Below are 26,496 nucleotides of genomic sequence, written 5' to 3' on the forward strand. Positions count from 1 at the left end.
ATCATATCAACAGTCAGTGGGTGTTCACACATTGAAAAACAGTCGTACAAAAACCTCCCTCAGTCAGACTGAACAGAAACTGAACCGACAGCTGCAGAGACTGATACAGTTCACTGAGGACACACACGTTAGAGGTTATTAAACAGTTAAAGGTTAACTCATCCATCTCATCCAGTCAAAATCCATATTAATCTTATTTTCTGATAGATTTATATATAAAAGCAAAAAGGAGCAATTAGTGACAGTTCATGAAATATGCTACTCCCATGACCTTTGACCTCAGGTTAATTGTGCATCTCAACTGTCTCAACTATGTGTATTAAAAAAAAAGTGAAAATACAATTAAAGCTGCCGTCGGCAGGTTTTCAAAATTCCGAGTCTAAAGTCGGAAAATTCGAACTGATACAACTTTCGGGCTCTCCCCCTCTGTGGACGAGGTTGTGCACGTGAGTTCACACCAGTGTGCGCGCACACAAGCTGGGGGCAGACTCACGCTCAGCATGGAAGACGTGGTTGGTGACTGTTCTGCTCAGATAATAGATAAATAATAAACCTAACGTGATTGGTTAAAAACAGCCGGGAGCGCTCGATTTTTGCAAGCACGGTTACAGGCTTCAGAGGGAGCTACAGAATTCGGGATTTTTCCTAAACAGCCTATTTAATATTCTCCTTTCAGAATCCCATGACAGTTCAAGCTAATATGACTAAAAAAAAGTTTCCGACGGCAGCTTTAAAGTCAAAATCCTAATTATCAGCGATTTAATGGTCTAGAAGAAATCTGCACATCCTCTCAATACCATAAGATTTGAATAACATTTATCTTGTTGTAGTTTTCTAAAAAAGCTCAACTTGACAATGATTTTAAACAATTGAAGCTTTGATTGCACTAATATTTTCTGCAGATATATAACTATATGTATATCATTATATATATATATATATATACATATATATATATGTATATACTTCATATATATACATCGAAAACTATTATAATAGAACACAAGCATAGGAGCACATGTGAGGGAAACTTTTTTGCACAATTTCTATCTTTTTTAAACACCAGTGATACGAAGGGAGAGAAAATAGCGCCAAGCGATTGTGAGGTCTGACGTTTTCCTGCACAACGATTTTCTGATGCAAATGTATTACTCTTTTGAACGCATATTGTTTTGAGAAGCAAAACGCTTTATTTTTTAAACACCAGCTAACTAGCCAGACTACTTTCGTCAACGCCAAAACGAGGCCGGAACTCGGCTCACAGGACGCAGTAGGGGGGTAAGAAAATGTTCATAAACGATATTGCTAGTATGGGATGTCATACAGCTTCACTTCAAAAGAGGCCAACTATCCCTTTAAATTCATGAGTTGATACCAAACATGAAAATAGGTGGTGGTTCAGGGTGAGACTCTCCTCTGAAAATGTTATGATACAATTAGGTTCACCACAATAATGCTCTGCTTTGATGGAGAAACACTGAAACAAGCCGCATTGACCATGTTAAAGAAATGATCTTCTGCTTGGATGATGATAATTTTTCTTCAAGCTGGATTTGTCTCAATAACTGTTGTCATATTTTTTTTACGTTTTAATGGTTCATCAGGGGATATCATCCTGACTCAGGCTCCTGGATCTCAGTCTGTTTCTCCAGGACAGACTGTCTCTTTAAAATGTAAAGCCAGTTCAGGTGTTAGCCATGATGTGCAGTGGTATCTTCAAAAACCTGGAGAAGCTCCTAAGCTCCTAATTCATGATGGTAATGTGCGTCAGTCTTGAGTTTCTGGTCGTTTCAGTGGAAGTTATTCTGGAACTGACTTCACTCTGAGCATCAGTGGAGTTCAGCCTGAAGATGCAGGAGTTTATTACTGTCAGCAGGATTACAGCAGGCCACTCACACAGTGAAACAACGTCGTACAAAAACACAAATCTGTACAAATCCACAGCTACACTACAGCAGAGGCTTTTAAATAGAGTAAATATGTTTATGTAACAGAATACTGTCACAAAACATCACATCAACTCACATTCTTAACAAATTATTTAACACACCATATCTCATTGCAGAAAAAATACTTGGTGTATTTTCCATTATTATATCATCACTGTTAATGATGAAACTGAGAAAAACTAAATGTTGTTAATTAGATAAATCTACTGTCTAATTTTAATGCAGAAGTATATGAAATCAGGTGCACATTTATGATATGAGCTTGATGAATTATTAAATTTGTTTATTCTTTAAAATGCTATCAACATTAATTGAAGCATATAAATGGGAGTGTGAACATTTTGCTGACAGTAGATCCAGACCATACCGTCTTCTTCTATTCAATATGAATCTTTATGTATTTCCTTATTTGCTCTGAAAAAAATCAGATCCATGTTTATTCATTTAATCAAAAATATTCTACATTAGAAGTTTAATAAATAAAAATGGAAATTTCACACTTTAAAGTGAAATCATCATCAAAATACTTTTTAGGTAAAACTTCATACGTGAAATGTTGGACATGGATCTGTTTCAAGACCTGATATAAGTGAGAGTCATTGTTACTGTCAATGTTAATTAAAGTTTGACTATATTTGGGCCTCAGTCTCCATCCTGGTCTGTTAGATGGTGCTGAGACAGGTTTGTTTTACCGGACTGATGATGTGTTGCTGGAACAGTAATCCTGCCCTGTAGATATTTCCTAACAACCAAAGAAAATTAGATAGAACAATCTCTATCAAAGTTGTGTGATATTTAGAGTCTCCTTTTGGACTGAGATAATCTATCTAACTTATTTTAGTGCTGTAAGGTTCAAATGTCATGAAAAAGAAGTAAAAATACAAGTTTGATTTGTTTTTATTATTTCAAACGAACAGAAGCAAGAAACACCTTTAAGATGAAATCAGTAAGACTTTTAAAGCAAAAAGACTGAGAGCAGGAACAGAACAGAATCAGTATCAGAGTCCCAGTGAGTCAGGTCAGGACTGGGAACACCGGTCTCTCCTCACTGTCTCTGAGACTGGAGTCTGGCAGCCCTGGATGGCCTCACAGGTCACAGAGCTGGCCTTCTCCCACAGGTCTGCAGGGAGCCTCAGGGTGCTGCTCCAGCTGTAGAGGCCGTCCTTCTGCAGCACAAAGCGGCTCGTGCTCTGATCCAAGCTGCTGCTGCTGCCGTCCACCTTCCAGGACAGACTCCAGTCTGAGGGGAAGCCCTTGTTGGCCAGACACATGAGGGTGGCCTTGCCCTTCTGCAGCCCCTCTGTGGAGGGGGGGAACACCGTCAGGGTGGGACGGGTATCACCTAGGAAACACCAGTCAGGTCAGAGGACAGCAACCATAAAAGTGTCAATCAAACAGCAGAGTTGGACACCTTTAGTGTGAGAGAGTTGACTTTCCACTTGTAGAAGTTTCTGTCACATGTAATTTCTGCTCCATCAGTCACTGACTAACACATTGTTTCACTTCCCTTTAAGAAACCTCTCAGCAGAGACAGAAAATCATCTCATAGTTTTACCAGAAATATCTGAAACTGTACGGGATGTAAAACAAACACATGTGACATTATAAGTTTTACTTCAACATTCTCAAAAGTGAAAATATACATCAGTTAAAAGAATTTTCTGAAGACCAGTTCTAACATTAAATGTTCTTCAGATGGAGCGTAGTCATTATTTGATAAAACACTGCAAACTATTTCAAATTAAATTTCACATATGGCATTATTCTAGTAGAGAATTTAAAATTGAAACCACTCATTGGTCAAATTTAGTCTTTGGACTTTAAAGCTTCTGAAATACAGTTTGACATAAACGTAGAAAAATGTCATCAAAACTGATCTGACTTGACTTCCACAAAGATAAGTAAAACTATGAATCCTGAAATAGTTTAAAATGATGAATAAACATATTTTACTCAGTTTAAGACATTCAAATAATTCCTCAAATATAAAATATTGTATTTTTCTATAAAAACAATATAAACTTACTTCCAACATCCAGTCTGGTTCCTCCACCGAACGTGTACCACAGTGATACAAACTCATTGAGCCGCCGTACAAAAACCTCTGACTGCACAGAGACACGGCTCACGGCTTTCTGACTCTGAAACAAACAAACTCACCAAACATTTTTTTTATTTTTGAACAATTTCCTCTCATCAAACTTTATCGTATTAAAACTGAAAATAACACAGAGCAACAAATCAGATTTTTACATGTGGATCAATATTTTTACATATCACTCAAAAGTGTAAAAATATTCCTCGAGTTATGAAAAAAGACTTATTCATTGCTGTCCTGCTAAATATTTTTATCAGAAGTGAGATATTCTGATCACATTAATAAACAAATAAAAAAAGATACTGATACTGATAAATATTTTGAATCAGTAGCACATTAAAGCTATTGATCCACTGATAAGACCAGACATACCCTAACTCAGTCATTATATAAATGAATCATTATTTTATCAACCCTAAATTATATTCTCTCCTACAAAATAAGGATGAAATCCTAGAGGGGGATGTTTCAAACAGGATTAAAGCTAAAGTGTCTAAAGACTCAAGAGACTCACTCCAGAACAAGAAATCTTTCCACAGAGCAAAGTGTTTTCTCTATAAAGGCTACTTTCAGCTCCTTTATAGTAACATCACTATATTTTCAGTGCTTCGAGAACATTATATTCTTATGGTTGTCTGAATAAAGTTTAACATACTTACATTTTGTCTTGTGTGAAAATTCCACAGATATAACACAGCACATCTTTTACATGTTCAGAAATGTTTTTATGGAGGTGGGAAGAGGTGTAGGGTGCCGTTATTGTCCAAGTGCGTTTCACCTTTCAACTTTGCTCAGTGTTGTAGAATGTTTGGGTGGGATGTGAATAAAAACATGGTTATATGTTGGCATCATGCGTTGTAAAACATGTGCAAAACATTTTCCTCCATTATGATGAGGTCAAATGTATCTGTTGTGTGTTGACTGGGCCCTAAAAGCACAAACCCCATAAGTTTGAACCTTTGTTTAACAGAAACAATTAAAAAATGTATTGATTTTCAGCATTTCCATTGACCAACTATTCATAAAATAAAAAGAAATGTTCAGTTTCATACCAGCAAGAGGAAAAAGGCATGTTTATCATTGTGTTTACCTTTTCCTCTGCGTTACACTTTTTAATCATTTGGGAGATGAAGATACACATCTTTTAATCCATTCATCATTTTTTATAGCTGCTTTATCCAATCCAGGGTCTCAGGTGGCTGGAGCCTATCCCAGCTGTCATTGGTCGTTAGGCGGGGTACACCTTGGACAGGTCCATCACTCCTTTAGTCCCTAAGTCCATTACACTTGACTTATAAACACGTTATTTATCTATTTATAATAATCATGATCAGAGAGTTCCAACTCCCTGTTGGAGTCAGTCAGAGCATTTCTATAGAGAGTCACTTTGCATCAGCAGCACCATGCTCCAGTGCTCTGGGAGAGTTTATAGTCATAATTCTAAATTTTTTCAATTTTAGAATTATGAGAAGATGTCTTATTGAGGAAGATGAAACTTTTTAAATAGATGATTTTGGTGTTTGTGAATTATGAGCAATGACTTCAAATTTAGATTTTATAGATTTAATGAAACAAACATATATGATGGAACGTGACAAGGATCTGATTAATATCTTAATGAACTCTATTGATAACCAGCATCATCAGAGAGTTCCAACTCCCTGTTGGAGTCAGTCAGAGCATTTCCATAGAGAGCCACTTTGCATCAGCAGCACCATGCTCCAGTGCTCTGGGAGAGTTTATAGTCCTGAGAGTTGAACACTGGATGACTGACAGCTGACCTTCATGACACCAGAAGCCACAGAAATCCTCCTCATCAGAAACATGACTTTGATCTGCGTCCTCATCTGGACTCTCCTCTGCTGCTGCTTCACAGGTAAAGTCCAGAGAATCAAACTCCTCTCCTCTATGAACATCCGTCCCTCTGAAATGAAGCCGACAAAAGCATGAAGCTGCTTTATGTTTTTGTCTCTGTATCCTCAGAGTCCAGAGGTCAGGTCACAGTGACTCAGCCTGGAGCAGTGAGCTCTGCTGTGGGAGGCTCCGTCACCATCACATGTAAAACCAGTCAGAATGTTTATGTTTATAACAGCAACCACTGTTTAGCCTGGTACCAACAGAGAGATGGAGAAACTCCTAAACTGCTCATTTACTATGCTAGCAGCAGAGCATCAGGGACTCCAGGTCGTTTTACAGGCAGTGGATCAAACTCTGACTTCACTCTGACCATCAGTGGAGTTCAGGCTGAAGATGCTGCAGTTTATTACTGTCAGAGTTACCACTACATCAACAGTCAGTATGTGTTCACACAGTGAAAAACAGTCGTACAAAAACCTCCCTCAGTCAGACTGAACAGAAACTGAACCGACAGCTGCAGAGACTGATACAGTTCACTGAGGACACACACATTAGAGGTTATTAAACAGTTAAAGATTAATTCATCCATCTCATCAAGTCAAAATCCATATTAATCTTATTTTTCTTATAGATTTATATATAAAAGCATTAAGGAGTAATTAGTGACAGTTCATGAAATATACTACTCCCATGACCTTTGACCTCAGGTTAATTGTGCATCTCAACTGTCTCAACTATGTGTATTAAAAAAAAAAGTGAAAATACATTTAAAATCAAAATCCTAATTATCAGCGATTTAATAGTCAAGAAGAATTCTGCATATGTGACCCGCTCTGGCGAAATTAGTCGGAAGTCGCAACGTTCTATTTTGAGGTACGGGCAGATAACGTGAAAAAACAATGGATTAAAAAATTATTTTTTTTTTAGCTAATTTCAAAGAATAGACATTAAAAAACAATCTCCCAAAGTTGTATAGTCCATATAATTGAGGAAAGGCACGTAAATGACAATTCAAGTTGACTTGCAAGTTGTATTAAATGCGTTAAAATTTAACAGGTTGAACAAATTCATCGACTCCTCTCCCGTTAACGTCTACCGTTCCTATTACCTCTGAGGATTTCCCTTTACCTCTGAAACGTCTCTATCTCTGCTCACTTCATAAAACCAATCAAAATGCTTAAAAATGTACACACACAGTGACACAAAGGCCCACAATAGGCGGGAAGTCACGTTTCGAGTGACTGGTGCACGCGATTGGTCCAGCCATCACTCCTGTCAAACTAGCTATCTGTGTTGGTGTAGCCTAAACTAATCTTGGAAAGTCTCTCAATATTCGTCATTGTCAAAAAAGTCATCGTCTTATTACAATATTAGTATCGTGTAGTACTGTAGTATAGTGTAGTGTGTTGATCTGTGTTTTTGTTTTAAAATGTCATTCGTTAAAGAAAGTAGAGTCGTGAAAGCTTTAAACTCTCGTGGCGTCCAATTTTAGCTCTGCTGCTGGACAGCAAGACTTGCTAGCGCTAGTTACGGATTTTTTTACTGAGGTGACATCTTCTGAAGAAGAAAATGGCAGCGATGTCAAAGACTCGGATATGGAAAAGGAGCAAGAATTCGCCACTCATGTGGAAGATGACGATGAAGTCATTGAGCAACCTGTGACTGATATTAATGAGGTGATGTCGAGCTGTGGAGCGGTGTGTGTGGGAACAAAAATAAATATTTTCTAATCATTTGGGCTTCAGTCTGGTTTAATACCATTTTATATGTGTACAAATGCCTTTAGTAAAATTAAGCTTTAAGATAAAGAGTTTATACCCTTAAATTCACAGGATTTTGAAAGCTATCAACAAAAAAACGGGCAAAAAACTTTAAACGCGATTTTCTCAGGTTTTCAATCGTAAAAAAAGGGTGGAAGATCATAAATCAAATGGCCATATTTTGAAAACCATCTAACGTATGACTTTGACTATGGTATCATTTTAAAGCTTATTTCCATTCCTTTCTTTTGATACCAAAATCTCAATTTTGACATTTGGGTCACTGTGACTCATTTTGCTGGATCAGGTCACATATCCTCTCAATACCATAAGATTTTAAAAACATTTATCTTGTTGTAGTTTTCTAAAAAAGCTCAATTTGACAATGATTTTAAACAATTGAAGCTTTGATTACTCTAATAGTTTCTGCAGACATATATGTATATCATTATATATATATATGTATATACTGTATATATATATATATATATATACATCGAAAACTATTATGATAGAACACAAGCAAAGGAGCACATGTGAGGGAAACTATTTGCACAATTTCTATCTTTTTTAAACACCAGTGATACGAGGGAGAGAAAATAGCGCCAAGCGATTTTGAGGTCTGACTTTTTCCTGCACAACGATTTTGTGATGCAAATGTATTACTCTTTTGAACGCATACTGTTTTGAGAAGCAAAACGCTTTATTTTTTAAACCCCAGCCAACTAGCCGGACTACTTTCGTCAACGCCAAAACGAGGCCGGAACTCGGCTCACAGGACCCAGTAGGGGGGTAATAAAATGTTCATAAACAATATTGCTAGTATGGGATGTCATACAGCTTCATGTCAAAAGAGGCGAACTATCCCTTTAAATTCATGAGTTGATACCAAACATGAAAATAGTTCCATACAACATATCTTTTTTCTTTTGTTTATTTGTTTTTCCTCATTAAATTTTCGTGAAATCTATGACAGTTTTAGACTGAAAGAAAACTACAGAAGTTCTTCCTCAAACATTAATAGCACATTAAACTAATATGAAGAAGTTTTGGGTAAATACTTGTATGAATTCTCCCTGTTGGAGTCAGTCAGAGCATTTCCAGAGGGAATGTTGGCAGATCAGCTCACTACAGTCTTTATTGTGGCTGCTTACAAATATCTATTGATGCACTTTAAAGGTCACATTGAGACACGAGCAGAAGAAATGCTGTAATTGTTTTATTATCATGTAATCTTCCTCTGTAGTTAAATCCGTTTGTCCCTTTTGACCTGGAGATTAGATCATCATCACATCAGGGAACAGCCGACCAACAGATTCTTAAATGAGTGTGAAGAACATTGTTCCAGGACTGTGGAAGAGTTTAAGAACACATTAGATGTTTCTGTGAGATTGTTTACACTAAAGACATGAATCAGCCTTTATATAGAGATCACTGATGATAATTATACTCTGATGTTGTAAACCAATCAGAATGTTCTGTTCAGGATCCTACAGTAGCATGTTTCTGTGAGGCATTTTAGCTTTACTCACAGTTACTACAGTGTGTGGATTTTTATCTACATATTTCAGCACAAATGTTTCTCCTACTGACATGCTTCTTTTATCATATTTAAGATGTTTTGATTGAAATTCTTCAACAGAACAATCAGCTTGATAACAACAAGGTTTTCATCGAGTTACAAACTCACAAAAAATGGAACATTAGATTAAGTCATTTCTATCATGGCTGAATTTAAATGACCATTCTGGGTTTTTCTATTAAAACAAACACTGTATGACATGAGCTCATAATTCCTTTCTCACGTTGTTCAGCTATTATTTAATCTAAATTAATAAATATATTTTATTAGGTATGTCTGTGGATTTTATGGAACTGGTGGGGTCATTGTTTCTTTTATTAAAACACAAACGAAAACATTTGTTTTGATGAAAAGGCTTTTTATTTAATCAGGGAAATCTCAGTTATAAAACTCAATGAGAACAATTTTTTAATTAAAAGATGATGAATACATAAAATGGTTACTGTAGAAAAGAGACAGAGACCGTGTTGAAAAGTAAAGACTGAAAGCAAAAACAGTAACTTCAATATCTGAGTCCCAATGAGTGGGATCAGGACTGGGAACACTGGTCTCTCCTCAGTGTCTGTAAGACTGGAGTCTGGGAGCCCTGTTTGGCCTCACAGGTCACAGAGCCCACCTTCTCCCACTGGTCTGCAGGGAGCCTCAGGGTGCTGCTCCAGATGTAGTGGCCGTCCTTCTGCAGCAGCCCGGGGCTCCTTTTCTGCTCCCAGTTGATGCTGCTGCTGCCGTCCACCTTCCAGGACAGACTCCAGTCTGAGGGGAAGCCCTTGTTGGCCAGACACACAAGTGTGGCCTTCCCCTGCTGCAGCTCTTCAGTGGAGGGGGGCAACACTGTCAGGGTGGGAGGGACCTGACCCACTGGAGAAAGAGAGGATACATGTTGAGAGGCAGCAGCTTTTTAATATCTCACTTCCTTCTCTGAGCTCGGTAACTACGGCAACAGACAGGCTTCACTGCTGAACCACAGCAACAGACAGGTTTCAGTACTAAATATAAAAAGGTTTAAAGCTTTTTGCTCCTCAGATGTTTTCAGTTTTATTTCAGTCAGTGTGGTACAATCTAAAATCATGAATGCAATTTTCAAACCAGATCGTCAGCCTTCATGTCATATATCACCTGTTTACATCAAAAACATGTTTTTCATTCATTTCACAAATCATTTCGAAAAGTTTATATAAATCTATCATTTCTACCCTCTCCTGCTTCTGACTTTAGCGACTGCAAAATTACGTGGAAAAAACAGGATTTTCCTCCTTTACAGTCTCTCTCGAAGTATTTTCTGTTATTTTGCATCGTAAAACAACCTTTGTAAAGAAATGACATGAATCAGTATCCCTCACACAGTAATGCATCACTTTTCTGCTGCTGAAATGTTTATATGCTGTTAGATGAAAGTGCAGCCCAGATCAGCATGGCTCAGAATTTTGACTAAATTGTTATCAATGACACAGAATTAGTCCCTGTGAAATGTTCATTCACACAGATATTAAGTGTGGAGAGAATAACTAAAGCGTTTGAGAATAACATTCAACTTGTTAACTTTGTTCACGAATTACTGTTCATGTAACATGTAAGAATTATTTTCAGTCGTCACCAGTTTTCAGAAGCTTAAAATTTCCTGAGTAACAGAGAGAAGACTTTTGAGTGTGTCCGAATATATCGTCTCACTCACTCATCAACAATTACTGCAATCATATAAACTACATTTATTCATATATTTTTCATAAATGAACAGTTTTTTGGTTATGAAAGAAAAAATAAAGAAGGAGCTATAAATTTCAGGTTATTAGAAGAGTAAAATGTACTTACAGTTAACTGTCAGTCTGGTTCCTCCACCGAACGTGTACCACAGTGATACAAACTCATTGAGCCGCCGTACAAAATCCTCTGACTGCACAGAGACACGGCTCTCTGACTCTGAGACAAACAAACTCACCAAAACTTTTTGTGTTTTCTAGAATTTTTGCTCAAATAGGAACTGAAGAAAACACAGAGCAACAAATGTCTCACATCAGATTTTTATATATTTAGTATTTTAACGTTTGTGAAAATAAAGATGGACTCATTTGATGCCGTCTTATAAAACATTTTTACAGAAGGTGAGATATTATGACCCCATGAATGAACTAATAAGAGACGCTGATAACAAATCTCATTAATTAACCCAAAGTGTTGTGCTTAAACATGCATATATCTTTATTAGATGAAATTATCACAAATGCAATAAAGCTCATGTTGAACATGTTCATAAATGCTGATAAGGAGACAGGAAGGGGTGAAGGATGGTGTTATAGTCCAAGTGTTTTTCACTTTTCAGCTTCTCTCAGTGTTGCAGTATTTCTGGGTTCTACGTTTTGTTCGACACGACTCTCTGACTCTGAAACAAACAAACTGCAGAACTTTTTAAATGTTTGAGAAATACAAAGTTAATGTCAAAGTGCTTTACACATTCAGCAATAAACAGGATATTTCAATTCATTATAAAATAATACATTTATGAATGTAAATGACAGACATATTTAACAACATGTGTACAGATAAACGGGTAAAGCACTGAAAGATTCTGCCGTGCAGCCAGATCCATTGTAGAGTCCATCAGAGAAATATTGAGCAGGATTATTAACAATTGTTGATCAATGAAAAAAAAAACATAAAAAGTTATGAGGATTGACAAAAAGTTTAATTTTGACAATAAAATTGAAAATTAAATAAAACAAAAAAACAGATACATTCAGGAAAACACTGTAAAGTTTCTGATCAATATCCTGATTGATAAGACAACTCCCTGTTGGAGTCAGTCAGAGCATTTCCATAGAGAGCCACTTTGCATCAGCAGCACCATGCTCCAGTGCTCTGGGAGAGTTTATAGTCCTGAGAGTTGAACACTGGATGACTGACAGCTGACCTTCATGACACCAGAAGCCACAGAAATCCTCCTCATCAGAAACATGACTTTGATCTGCGTCCTCATCTGGACTCTCCTCTGCTGCTGCTTCACAGGTAAAGTCCAGAGAATCAAACTCCTCTCCTCTATGAACATCCGTCCCTCTGAAATGAAGCCGACAAAAGCATGAAGCTGCTTTATGTTTTTGTCTCTGTATCCTCAGAGTGTAAAATCCAGGCCACAGTGACGCAGCCTGGAGCAGTGAGCTCTGCTGTGGGAGGCTCCGTCACCATCACATGTAAAACCAGTCACAATGTTTATGTTTATAGCAACAACCACTGTTTAGCCTGGTACCAACAGAGAGATGGAGAAACTCCTAAACTGCTCATTTACTATGCTAGCACCAGAGCATCAGGGACTCCAGGTCGTTTTACAGGCAGTGGATCAAACTCTGACTTCACTCTGACCATCAGTGGAGTTCAGGCTGAAGATGCTGCAGTTTATTACTGTACGGGGGAATTTGATTCCAGCAGATATGAAATATTCACACAGTGAAAAACAGTCGTACAAAAACCTCCCTCAGTCAGCCTGAACAGAAACTGAACCGACAGCTGCAGAGACTGATACAGTTCACTGAGGACACACACACACAATTCTATAAAGCAAATCAGATATTACTTAAATTGTGAATCATCTATTTATATTGTATTATTTCCTTTCTTATCTGACTGATTTAAAAAACGTGGGGCAACAACATGGGAAAATCCATAAAAAAACTGTTCCTGACCTCTGACCTCATCATCACTTACAATCATCTCAGCAATATCCAATTAGAAAACATGAATGCACTCCTCAGTTATCCCCATTTTCATAGATAATTGACTCGATGGCCAAGAAGAAAACTCTACATCTTCCAATTTAACAATATTTTTATTTAGATCAATAAACATATGTTTAGTTGATTCTCATGAGAAGAAGAAAACAGCCAATTATAACTGAAATACTGCTGATCAGACAGCAGTTTCTGTGAGAATTGTGGGTAATAATGTCCATATTAAAAGATTGTTAGAATCAAGCTGGTAATAGTCCATCTGTTCTATTTAATTTATTATGCACATAAATGACATAAACTGTTGTTGTAAAGCCACAGTCTCAGAGTAAGTTTGACATACCTTCTTTATCTTATAATGTAAAAAAACAAAGTTTATAACAGAGCACAAGCAAAGGAGCACAAATGAGGTACACTCTTTAACACATTTCTTTGTTTTCTTATCATTTTTAACAGCAGCTCCGACCTCCTTTACATCACAGTTTAAAGGAGACGGTGTCATGTCACTCTGAAGGAACAGTCAGTGTTACACTGTCATCTACTGCTGTTAAAAAAGGCAGTTAAAGCCATTCCCCTGTGGATTTCATTGATCTATTGTCCTCATCAGTATATAAACATATGACAGCAGATATCTGTAAGCCTCATAATAATACAGAATACTACTGATGACTTCTACATGAGGTCCCAAATGCACTTCAGTAACAGAGAGGTTCCTTCAGTGGTGTGAAAAAACTAGTTGGTCCTTTACTAAAAGGCTTCAGTAAAGTTAATGTTAACTAATCTGAAGCAAAGTCACAAAAGTCTAAATAAAAGTCAAACTGAATAAAGGTTTTATTGCTTTAAGTCTTATTCTGACTGATGGTCTGACTGTTATATAAACAGTATGGCAAAGAAAAAAGTCATTTGATGAATGGAGCCATAATTAAAGAAATCTTTATTGATTTGAAACATGAAAGATCAACAACAGAAATAAAAACGTTAATGTTGATGCATTTATTGACAGAAAGAAAGACAGAATACACAATGAGACTTGAAAGAGATTAAAACCAGTATCAGAGTCCCAGTGAGTCAGGTCAGGACTGGGAACACTGGTCTCTCCTCACTGTCTCTGAGACTAGAGTCTGGGAGGCCTGGGTGGCCTCACAGGTCACAGAGCTGGCCTTCTCCCACAGGTCTGCAGGGAGCCTCAGGGTGCTGCTCCAGCTGTAGAGGCCGTCCTTCTGCAGCACCCCGGGGCTCCTGCTCTCCTCCAGGCTGCTGCTGCTGCTGCCGTCCACCTTCCAGGACAGACTCCAGTCTGAGGGGAAGCCCTTGTTGGCCAGACACATTAAAGTGGCCTTCCCTTTCTTCAGCTCTTCACTGGAAGGGGTTAACATTGTCAGGGTGGGAGGGGCGTTACCTAGGAGACACCAATCAGCTTAGAGCACAGAAGCCATACAGCTGTCAAACACCAGACACTTGAACACCTTTACTCTGAGAAAGACGATTTTCTCCTTTAAGAAGTTTCATTCACAAGTTTTCTTCTGCTCCAACAGTCTCTCACACCTTGTTTCACTTCCCTATCAGAAACCTCTCATGCATGTCAGCAAAGACAGAATAATCACACATTTTCTATTAAAATGTCAAAGAAGTCCTAAAACATCACTAAAGCATGTTTCCTGGTATTCAACAGTCTTAACATTACACATGCAGTATTTAGTTGAAAACTGAATAATAGAAAAAATAAGTGAGAACAATCAAACAAGTTTCAAGTAAACATGAACCAGAATTCAGAGAATTCTTCAAATGGTTTCAAACTCTAAGCAAACCGTATAAAGAGACAACAGTTATGGTGTTGGAAACCTGAAAACTATCCTATGAAGTTAACACGCTTCATCTTTCCTTCACATCAAACGGTTTGAATTTATGTCTAAAATGAACGTTGTTCTAACATTTTGACTCAGGTCTCACTTCAACTACATGAAGAGCAGACTCAAATATATGAAAACTGAAACTATTGGAAAAAGACAGATTTTTTATCCTTCAACATTAGAATTAAGACATTTTAAAGACTAATTGACAACATCCTGTTGAATTTGTAATGTAATATAAACTTACTTCCAACATCCAGTCTGGTTCCTCCACCAAAAGTCCACCACAGTGATACAAACTCATTGAGCCGCCGTACAAAAACCTCTGACTGCACAGAGACACGGCTCTCTGACTCTGAGACAAACAAAGTTACTCAACAAAACAATGATGAGTTTATGAGTTAATATCAAATAAAAATATATGAACATATAACACATAATAACGCTGTGTATTATTTTATTTAGCATTTACAATTCATGACTTAAATCATCTTTATATTCATCAACGTTTTAGACTGATGATAATTTATTTGACTAAATAATAAATAGTCTGGCAAGATATGAAAGATTCAGACAGTCTAATTTACTGGTAGATCTCTATTTATATCACTTTCTAGAATAATTTAACAATATTTTATTGAAAAGTTTCATCGTTTAAAAATGTCGTCTGTAGCGGACATTTGTGGTTATTTTATCCATTTTGTTCTGGATTTTTTCAATAAAGATGGAAGGGATTCACTAACAGAGGCAGAGAGAATTTTCCTGCAGATCGTTTCAGTAAACTCAGATTTTGAGTTGTCTGATGAGGAAGATCAAGAAAGGTTAGCCTTGGTTATCCAAACATTCAGATGTATTGGGCCTCACACACCAGAGTTCAAATAGTAGCAGAATCCATGACCAGAAATCAGTTCTACAAACTAAGAAATTCCATTAAGATTGTCAATGACCTTGACGTGTCTGATGAGGACAAAAGCAAAGACCTCCTGTGGAAAGTCAGGCCTCTCCGACACAAAATGAGGCAAGGATGTTTAAGTCTGCCAAGACATTTGCCCACTGATGAGCAAATGATTCCATTTACTGGTCGCTGCCCTGTTGGGCAGTATGTTAGGGGCAAACCATACCCAACTGGACTGAAAGTGTTTGTCTTCGCCACACCAACTGGTATGGTCTTAGATTTTGTGGCCTACCAAGGCAAGACCACCTTCAGAGTCACAGAGGGACAGGGCATTGGAGAACAAGCTGTCCTCCATCTGGTCCAATCCGTTCCCAAAGGAACCCACCTGTTCTTTGACAGGTTCTTTACGACCGTCAACCTCCTGGACCGTCTGATGGCAAAGGGAGTGTCAGGAATCTGAACCCTTGTGATCAACAGAATTCCAAAGGAGTGCAATATTACAGGGGAGAAGGCCATCAAAAAGAAAGGAAGAGGGGCATCTGAGATGGTGGTCAGACGAAGTCCTCCTGAACTTGCTGTCATTAAGTGGTTTGACAATAAGCCAGTGGTCATGGCATCCTCTGCCTATGGCAGTGAGCCTTAGGACTCTGGGGATCACCGATGCGTGGCTTCAGTATGAGACTGACTGCCAGTTCTTATGTTGAAATAGATATTTTCATTGAATTTATTGATTGCCATCGTGGTTTAGTTTCACATGTATGAAATTCTAATTTATACTGTAGTGGGCACGTGATATCTTTAAAAAATTTTTTTTTTTTAAATATTTGCATTATACTCATTGCCTCCCAAACAATTAGGAAAGATGATAAAATTGTGATATGACGAATATTTTTTTCCCGGTAGTCAGGACTGAAACCAAAAATGATACTAAAGGAGAAAGAAGTTCCATACAAGACATGACTTGAGTTTTTTCTTTTGGTTAATTTAGATTTTACAATTTTTTTCACATGAAATCTGTTAAATTTTTATAATGAAACAAGCTGTACACATGATATTTTTCAAAAAGTCAAAGTATGTTAAAATAGGAATAAAGACGTTTTCAGTGAATACTTGTATGAATTGGCTGTTAATCCTTACACATGAATTTTAAAATTTGTTGAAACATTTCAAATAATAAAAAAAACACCATTTAATTTAAATTATTTATTATTTATTTCCAAATTGACAAAAATATAAATGAATAAGTAATTAGAACAGAAACATTTAAAGAAATCATTTACAGTTTCTAATCAATTTCTTGATGATAAGAAATGTTGGAGTCAGTCAGAGCATTTCCATAGAGAGCCACTTTGCATCAGCAGCACCATGCTCCAGTGCTCTGGGAGAGTTTATAGTCCTGAGAGTTGAACACTGGATGACTGACAGCTGACCTTCATGACACCAGAAGCCACAGAAATCCTCCTCATCAGAAACATGACTTTGATCTGCGTCCTCATCTGGACTCTCCTCTGCTGCTGCTTCACAGGTAAAGTCCAGAGAATCAAACTCCTCTCCTCTATGAACATCCGTCCCTCTGAAATGAAGCCGACAAAAGCATGAAGCTGCTTTATGTTTTTGTCTCTGTATCCTCAGAGTCCAGAGGTCAGGTCACAGTGACTCAGCCTGGAGCAGTGAGCTCTGCTGTGGGAGGCTCCGTCACCATCACATGTAAAACCAGTCAGAATGTTGCTGGCTCCAACTATTTAGCCTGGTACCAACAGAGGGATCGAGAAACTCCTAAACTGCTCATTTACTATGCTAGCAGCAGAGCATCAGGGACTCCAGGTCGTTTTACAGGCAGTGGATCAAACTCTGACTTCACTCTGACCATCAGTGGAGTTCAGGCTGAAGATGCTGCAGTTTATTACTGTCAGAGTTTCCATGTTATCAACAGTCAGTGGGTGTTCACACAGTGAAAAACAGTCGTACAAAAACCTCCCTCAGTCAGACTGAACAGAAACTGAACCGACAGCTGCAGAGACTGATACAGTTCACTGAGGACACACATTTTATGGAACATTTTGAATATTATTTTAACCATCACACTTTGCACCATCCATTAGTTTAACTATCTTTACATTTTTCTGAAGACACAACACATAGCCTAAATATAATTAAGAATCTGAAGGTTCTGTTATCCATCACATCTTATTAAAATCTATTAAAATAAAAAAAAAATCAGATTTGCCAAAAAAGCAAAGAGGAGCTATTGTGTGGCAGTTAAATAAAATACAACTAGCACGACCTTTGACCCCAAATTTTCTCCATGGGTTCAAAACAAACTCAAAAAAAGATGTGTTGAATTCATGAGTTGATACCAAACATGAAAAGAGTTCCGTACAACATATCTTTTTTCTTTTGTTTTTTTGTTTTTCCTCATTAAATTTCCGTGAAATCTATGAAAGTTTTGGACTGAAAGAAAACTAAAAAACTACAGAAGTTCTTCCTCAAACATTACCAGTACATTAAACTAAGTATGAAGAAGTTTTGGGTAAATACTTGTATAAATTCTCCCTGTTGGAGTCAGTCAGAGCATTTCCAGAGGGAATGTTGTCAGATCAGCTCACTACAGTCTTTATTGTGGCTGCTTACAAATATCTATTGATGCAGTTTAAAGGTCACATTGAGACACGAGCAGAAGAAATGCTGTAATTGTTTTATTCTCATGTAATCTTCCTCTGTAGTTAAATGCGTTTGTCCCTTTTGACCTGGAGATTAGATCATCATCACATCAGGGAACAGCCGACCAACAGATTCTTAAATGAGTGTGAAGAACATTGTTCCAGGACTGTGGAAGAGTTTAAGAACACATTAGATGTTTCTGTGAGATTGTTTAGACTAAAGACATGAATCAGCCTTTATATAGAGATCACTGATGATAATTATACTCTGATGTTGTAAACCAATCAGAATGTACTGTTCAGGATCCTACAGTAGCATGTTTCTGTGAGGCATTTTAGCTTTACTCACAGTTCCTACAGTGTGTGGATTTTTATCTACATATTTCAGCACAAATGTTTCTCCTACTGACATGCTTCTTTTATCATATTTAAGATGTTTTGATTGAAATTCTTCAGCAGAACAGTCAGCTTAATAACTACAAGGTTTTCATCGAGTTACAAACTCACAAAAGTTGGAACATTAGATTAAGTCATTTCTATCAAGGCTGAATTTAAATGGCCATTCTGGGTTTTTCTATTAAAACAAACACTGTATGACATGAGCTCATAATTCCTTTCTCACGTTGTTCAGCTATTTTTTAATTTGAATAAATATATTCTATTAGGTATGTCTGTGGACTTTATGGAACTGGTGGGGTCATTGTTTCTTTTATTAAAACATAAATGAAAACATTTGTTTTGATGAAAAGGCTTTTTTTTAATCAGGGAAATCTCAGTTATAAAAATCAATGAGAACAATTAAAGTATTAAAAGATGATGAAGACATGAAATGGTTACTGTAGAAAAGAGACAGAGACCGTGTTGAAAAGTAAAGACTGAAAGAAAAAACGGTAACTTCAATATCAGAGTCCCAATGAGTGGGATCAGGACTGGGAACACTGGTCTCTCCTCAGTGTCTGTAAGACTGGAGTCTGGGAGCCCTGTTTGGCCTCACAGGTCACAGAGCCCACCTTCTCCCACTGGTCTGCAGGGAGCCTCAGGGTGCTGCTCCAGATGTAGTGGCCGTCCTTCTGCAGCAGCCCGGGGCTCCTTTTCTGCTCCCAGCTGCTGCTGCTGCTGCCGTCCACCTTCCAGGACAGACTCCAGTCTGAGGGGAAGCCCTTGTTGGCCAGACACACAAGTGTGGCCTTCCCCTGCTGCAGCTCTTCAGTGGAGGGGGGCAACACTGTCAGGGTGGGAGGGACCTGACCCACTGGAGAAAGAGAGGATACATGTTGAGAGGCAGCAGCTTTTTAATATCTCACTTCCTTCTCTGAGCTCGGTAACTACGGCAACAGACGGGCTTCACTGCTGAACCACTGCAACAGACAGGTTTCAGTACTAAATATAAAAAGGTTTAAAGCTTTTTGTTCCTCAGATGTTTTCAGTTTTATTTCAGTCAGTGTGGTACAATCTAAAATCATAAATGCAATTTTCAAACCAGATCGTCAGCCTTCATGTCATGTATCACCTGTTTACATCAAAAACAAGTTTTTCATTCATTTCACAAATCATTTCGACACGTTTATATAAATCTATCATTTCTACCCTCTCCTGCTTCTGACTTTAGCGACTGCAAAATTACGTGGAAAAAACAGGATTTTCCTCCTTTACAGTCATTTCTCTCACAGTATTTTCTGTTATTTTGCATCATAAAACAACCTTTTTAAAGAAATGACATTAATCAGTATCCCTCATACAGTAGTGCATCACTTTTCTCCTGCTGAAATGTTTATATGCTGTTAGATAAAAGTGCAGCCCAGATCAGCATGGCTCCAAATTTTGACTAAATTGTTATAAATGACACAGAATTAGTCCCTGTGAAATGTTCATTCACACAGATATTAAGTGTGGAGAGAAAAACTAAAGCGTTTGAGAATAACCTTCAACTTGTTAACTTTGTTTACGAATTACTGTTCATGTAACATGTAAGAATTATTTTCAGGCGTCACCAATTTTCAGAAGCTTAAAATTTCCTGAGTAACAGAGAGAAGACTTTTGAGTGTGTCCGAATATATCGTCTCACTCACTCATCAACAATTACTGCAAACATATAAATTACATTTATTCATATATTTTTCATAAATGAACAGTTTTCTGGTTATGAAATAAAAAATAAAGAAGGAGCTATACATTTCAGGCTATTAGGAGAGTAAAATGTACTTACAGTTAACTGTCAGTCTGGTTCCTCCACCGAACGTGTACCACAGTGATACAAACTCATTGAGCCGCCGTACAAAAACCTCTGACTGCACAGAGACACGGCTCTCTGACTCTGAGACAAACAAACTCACCAAAACTTTTTGTGTTTTCTAGAATTTTAGCTCAAATAGGAACTGAAGAAAACACAGAGCAACAAATGTCTCACATCAGATTTTTATATATTTAGTATTTTTATGTTTGTGAAAATAAAGATGGACTCATTTGATGCCGTCTTATGAAACATTTTAACAGAAGGAGAGATATTATGACCCCATGAATGAACTAATAAGAGACGCTGATAACAAATCTCATTAATTAACCCAAAGTGTTGTACTTAAACATGCATATATCTTTATTAGATGAAATTGTCACAAATGCAATAAAGCTCATGTTGAACATGTTCAGAAATGCTGATAAGGAGACAGGAAGGGGTGAAGGATGGTGTTACAGTCCAAGTGTTTTTCACTTTTCAGCTTCTCTCAGTGTTGCAGTATTTCTGGGTTCTACGTTTTGTTCGACACAACTCTCTGACTCTGAAACAAACAAACTGCAGAACTTTTTAAATGTTTGAGAAATACAAAGTTAATGTCAAAGTGCTTTACACATTCAGCAATAAACAGGATATTTCAATTCATTATAAAATAATACATTTATGAATGTAAATGACAGACATATTTAACAACATGTGTACAGATAAACTGGTAAAGCACTGAAAGATTCTGCCGTGCAGCCAGATCCATTGTAGAGTCCATCAGAGAAATATTAAGCAGGATTATTAACAATTGTTGATCAATGAAAAAAACAACATCAAATTATGAAGGTTTTAAATTTTGACAATGAAAAAGAAATTCCAAAAAAAAAAAAGATTATTTCAGGAAAACACTGTAAAGTTTCTGATCAATATCCTGATTGATAAGACAACTCCCTGTTGGAGTCAGTCAGAGCATTTCCATAGAGAGCCACTTTGCATCAGCAGCATCATGCTCCAGTGCTCTGGGAGAGTTTATAGTCCTGAGAGTTGAACACTGGATGACTGACAGCTGACCTTCATGACACCAGAAGCCACAGAAATCCTCCTCATCAGAAACATGACTTTGATCTGCGTCCTCATCTGGACTCTCCTCTGCTGCTGCTGCTTCACAGGTAAAGTCCAGAGAATCAAACTCCTCTCCTCTATGAACATCCGTCCCTCTGAAATGAAGCCGACAAAAGCATGAAGCTGCTTTATGTTTTTGTCTCTGTATCCTCAGAGTGTAAAATCCAGGCCAAAGTGACTCAGCCTGGAGCAGTGAGCTCTGCTGTGGGAGCCTCCGCCACCATCACATGTAAAACCAGTCACAATGTTTATGTTTTGAGCAGCTACCACCGTTTATCCTGGTACCAACAGAGAGATGGAGAAACTCCTAAACTGCTCATTTACCTTGCTAGCAGCAGAGCATCAGGGATTCCAGATCGTTTTACAGGCAGTGGATCAAACTCTGACTTCACTCTGACCATCAGTGGAGTTCAGGCTGAAGATGCTGCAGTTTATTACTGTAAGGGGGAATTTAACGCAAGCACATATGAACTATTCACACAGTGAAAAACAGTCGTACAAAAACCTCCCTCAGTCAGACTGAACAGAAACTGAACCGACAGCTGCAGAGACTGATACAGTTCACTGAGGACACACACACACAATTCTGTAAAGCAAAATAGATATTACTTAAATTGTGAATCATCCATTTATATTTTATTACTTTGTTTCTCATCTGACTGATTTAAAAAAAGTGGGACAACAACATGGGAAAATCCATAAAGAAAATTGTTCATGACCTCTGACCTCATCATCACCATCACTTACCATCATCTCAGCAATATCCAGTTAGAAAACATAAATGCACTCCTGAGTTTTCCCCATTTTCATAGATGAATGACTGGATGGCCCAGCAGAAAACTCTACATCTTCCAATTTAACAATATTTTGATTTAGATCAATAAACATGATGAATTTATGAGTTGATAACAAATAAAAATATATGAACATATAACACATAATAACGCTGTGTATTATTGTATCTAGCATTTACAATTCATGACTTAAATCATCTTTATATTCATCAACGTTTTAGACTGATGATAATTTATTTGACTAAATAATAAATACTCTGGCAAGATATGAAAGATTCAGACAGTCTAATTTACTGGTAGATCTCTATTTAAATCACTTTCTAGAATAATTTAACAATATTTTATTGAAAAGTTTCATCGTTTAAAAAATGTCCTCTGTAGCAGATATTTGTGGTTATTTGATCCATTTTGTTCTGGAATTTTGAAAAAAGATGGAAGGGATTCACTAACAGAGGCAGAGAGAATTTTACTGCAGATCGTTTCAGTAAACTCAGATTTTGAGTTGTCTGATGAGGAAGATCGAGAAAGGTTAGCCTAGGTTATCCAAACATTCAGATGTATTGGGCCTCACACACCAGAGTTCAAATAGTAGAAGAATCCATGACCAGAAATCAGTTCTACAAACTAAGAAATTCCATTAAGATTATCATTGACCTTGACGTGTCTGATGAGGACAAAAGCAAAGATCTCCTGTGGAAAGTCAGGCCTCTCCGAGACTAAATGAGGCAAGGATGTTTAAGTCTAACAAGACATTTGCCCACTGATGAGCAAATGATTCCATTTACTGGTCGCTGCCCTGTTGGGCAGTATGTTAGGGGCAAACCATACCCAACTGGACTGAAAGTGTTTGTCTTCGCCACACCAACTGGTATGGTGTTAGATTTTGTGGTCTACCAAGGCAAGACCACCTTCAGAGTCACAGAGGGACAGGGCATTGGAGAACAAGCTGTCCTCCATCTGGTCCAATCCGCTCCCAAAGGAACCCACCTGTTCTTTGACAGGTTCTTTACGACCGTCAACCTCCTGGACCGTCTGATGGCAAAGGGAGTGTCAGGAATCTGAACCCTTGTGATGAACAGAATTCCAAAGGAGTGCAATATTACAGGGGAGAAGGCCATCAAAAAGAAAGGAAGAGGGGCATCTGAGATGGTGGTCAGACGAAGTCCTCCTGAACTTGCTGTCATTAAGTGGTTTGACAATAAGCCAGTGGTCATGGCATCCTCTGCCTATGGCAGTGAGCCTTAGGACTCTGGGGATCACCGATGCGTGGCTTAAGTATGAGACTGACTGCCAGTTCTTATGTTGAAATAGATATTTTCATTGAATTTATTGATTGTCATCGTGGTTTAGTTTCACATGTATGAAATTCTAATTTATACTGTCGTGGACACGTGATATCTTTAAAATTTATTATTATTTTTTTTTTTAATATTTGGATTACACTCATTGCCTCCCAAACAATTAGGAAAGATGATAATATTGGGATATTACAAAAAAAAGTTTCACCCGGTAGTCAGGACTGAAACCAAAAATGATACTAAAGGAGAAAGAAGTTCCATACAAGACATGACTTGAGTTTTTTTCTTTTGGTTCATTTAGGTTTTACAATTTTTTTTTAATGAAATCTGTTACATTTCTAGAATGAAACAAGCTGTACACATAATATTTCACAAAAAGTTAAAGTATGATAAAATAGAAATAAAGAAGTTTTCAGTGAATACTTGTATGAATTGGCTGTTAATCCTTACACATGAATTTTAAAATTCGTTGATACATTTCAAATAATAAAAAAATAACATTTAATTTAAATTATATATTATTTATTTCCAAATTGACAAAAAATAAATGAATAAGTAATTAGAACAGAAACATTTAAAGAAATCATTTACAGTTTCTAATCAATTTCTTGATGATAAGAAATGTTGGAGTCAGTCAGAGAAATTTCCATAGAGAGCCACTTTGCATCAGCAGCACCATGCTCCAGTGCTCTGGGAGAGTTTATAGTCCTGAGAGTTGAACACTGGATGACTGACAGCTGACCTTCATGACACCAGAAGCCACAGAAATCCTCCTCATCAGAAACATGACTTTGATCTGCGTCCTCATCTGGACTCTCCTCTGCTGCTGCTTCACAGGTAAAGTCCAGAGAATCAAACTCCTCTCCTCTATGAACATCCGTCCCTCTGAAATGAAGCCGACAAAAGCATGAAGCTGCTTTATGTTTTTGTCTCTGTATCCTCAGAGTCCAGAGGTCAGGTCACAGTGACTCAGCCTGGAGCAGTGAGCTCTGCTGTGGGAGGCTCCGCCACCATCACATGTAAAACCAGTCAGAAAGTTTATGTTGATAGCAACGGCCACTGTTTACACTGGTACCAACAGAGAGATGGAGAAACTCCTAAACTGCTCATTTACTATACTAGCAGCAGAGTATCAGGGACTCCAGGTCGTTTTACAGGCAGTTGATCAAACTCTGACTTCACTCTGACCATCAGTGGAGTTCAGGCTGAAGATGCTGCAGTTTATTACTGTCAGAGTTACCACTACATCAACAGTCAGGATGTGTTCACACAGTGAAAAACAGTCGTACAAAAACCTCCCTCAGTCAGACTGAACAGAAACTGAACCGACAGCTGCAGAGACTGATACAGTTCACTGAGGACACACACACACACAAGCATATTAAATATTATCAAGCTTTTTCTATATGACTTTCTCCAATGCAGCCTCATATCCTTCTATTTCTAAGATGAAATAATGTGTGTATCAAGAAGAACTTTCAGGCTGCAGTGCCACTATTAACTATAATTTTCTCCAGTTTTAATCAGTTTTAAGAAACAGATCAGAACTCCTCATAGTGAAAGATGAGTTCTCCCAGAAATCTGTACATCCTTGAATAATATAAGGTATTTTAAATATTAAAGAATATGTGAAGAAGATTTCTTGGAGTGTTATTATAAATATTGAAATGATATAAGTATACTTCATGATAAATAAATCATATACACTACTAGTGAATGTAAAACTATATATGCTCACAACATACAATTATATACATAGTATATGCAATATCAAATGCCATAAAATGAAAAGTTCATTACTATCCTACTTAGTATTGTGTCTTCCATTTCTCTTTTAATCAAATTTGAAGCTTCACAAAAGCTTTGAAAGGCCTCATTTTTACTCACAAATATTAACTGCATGAATCGTTGCTGACTTTGACTTCCATGTTTTCTGGCTCTGCCAACACGTCCAATTTCTGTTTGAAGTTTCCAGAGTAAGAAATCTAAGCTCCTGGGCCTCAGCATCACTTCAGGAATCATCACAGCTTTACTTGATAAAATCTCTTGGACACAAACGCCACGACTTGTAAAAACTTTGAAATTCAAATGACAAAAACGTGCACGTCCATGCACATAGCAGTCCAATGTATCTGCGCACACATCCGGAGTGTAGGAACATTTAATCTGCGGTCTGTGATCGATAAGTTTTGCAGGCAGCATGACAACAATTTATGATGTGCTGACATATCGAAAACTTCAGCTTTGGAGTTTGTGGAGCAGGTTATCTGAGCTCTGTGGCCTCAGGCATCATCCCATGACTGATCTAGTGGGTGCTGTGAAGCAGCTTCATGGGAAAATAATGATGAGATTAGCAAGGAGACATGCAACAGGCGGGGAAAAAAATGGCATTATTGGCTGCAAATAGGTGGAATAAACACAAGAAAGCAGGAGGGTGTATGTGACCGAAGGGAAAGCCTCTGAGCATCTGTTGGTCGGGTTCATAAAAAATCACAGTCCCTTTGAACTGAGAATGTGACTGACAAAAGTCACATCTCAGTTCTTTTTTTCCTTTAGAGACTATTTATGTTCTCAGTGCTGTATGTCTCTGTTTTCTGATCAAACTTTATACCGTGATGACTGATCTCTAAATTCAAGATTGATTGAATGATAGCCTGATATTTTGCTGAAAGAATCTCAGTTTTCTTCAAAGAAATATACACT

At 37.5% G+C, this 26,496-nt stretch overlaps 1 protein-coding gene and 3 gene segments (V, D, J or C); 1 reads left to right on the forward strand and 3 right to left on the reverse strand.

Moving 5' to 3' along the window:
* Positions 1–2,830: 2,830 nt before the first annotated feature.
* Positions 2,831–5,188, reverse strand: LOC142367351 (Ig kappa-b4 chain C region-like). The segment is given in 3 exon segments: positions 2,831–3,291; positions 3,976–4,090; positions 5,138–5,188. Coding segments are annotated over 3 exon segments (489 nt in total).
* Positions 5,189–9,538: 4,350 nt separating this feature from the next.
* Positions 9,539–14,335, reverse strand: LOC142367352 (immunoglobulin lambda-like polypeptide 5). Its single transcript, XM_075449332.1, has 3 exons — positions 14,063–14,335; positions 11,056–11,137; positions 9,539–10,104 (listed from the first exon to the last, which is right to left on the reverse strand). Exons 1-3 carry the CDS (start codon positions 14,333–14,335, stop codon positions 9,776–9,778), a joined length of 684 nt encoding a protein of 227 aa, XP_075305447.1. The 3' UTR covers positions 9,539–9,775.
* Positions 14,336–17,177: 2,842 nt separating this feature from the next.
* On the forward strand, positions 17,178–17,659 carry LOC142367353 (Ig kappa chain V region 2717-like). The segment is given in 2 exon segments: positions 17,178–17,229; positions 17,337–17,659. Coding segments are annotated over 2 exon segments (375 nt in total).
* A 1,453-nt stretch (positions 17,660–19,112) lies between these two features.
* On the reverse strand, positions 19,113–21,345 carry LOC142367354 (Ig kappa-b4 chain C region-like). The segment is given in 3 exon segments: positions 19,113–19,616; positions 20,571–20,652; positions 21,316–21,345. Coding segments are annotated over 3 exon segments (441 nt in total).
* Between the last annotated feature and the right edge of the window lie 5,151 nt (positions 21,346–26,496).

This window comes from Odontesthes bonariensis, chromosome 18 (assembly GCF_027942865.1).
Source record: "Odontesthes bonariensis isolate fOdoBon6 chromosome 18, fOdoBon6.hap1, whole genome shotgun sequence".
Taxonomy (NCBI): domain Eukaryota; kingdom Metazoa; phylum Chordata; class Actinopteri; order Atheriniformes; family Atherinopsidae; genus Odontesthes; species Odontesthes bonariensis.

Bases quoted from the DNA above. Each gene is read 5' to 3' on its own strand.
- LOC142367352 (XM_075449332.1), bottom strand. From the start codon at position 14,335: ATGTTAACCCCTTCCAGTGAAGAGCTGAAGAAAGGGAAGGCCACTTTA. The intron at 11,138-14,062 runs GTGAGGAGAGAC...GTCTCTGTGCAG, and splicing joins AGACTCTAGTCTCAGAGACA to TCAGAGGATTTTGTACGGCG. The intron at 10,105-11,055 runs GTAAGTACATTT...CTCTTTCTCCAG, and splicing joins AACCAGACTGACAGTTAACT to TGGGTCAGGTCCCTCCCACC.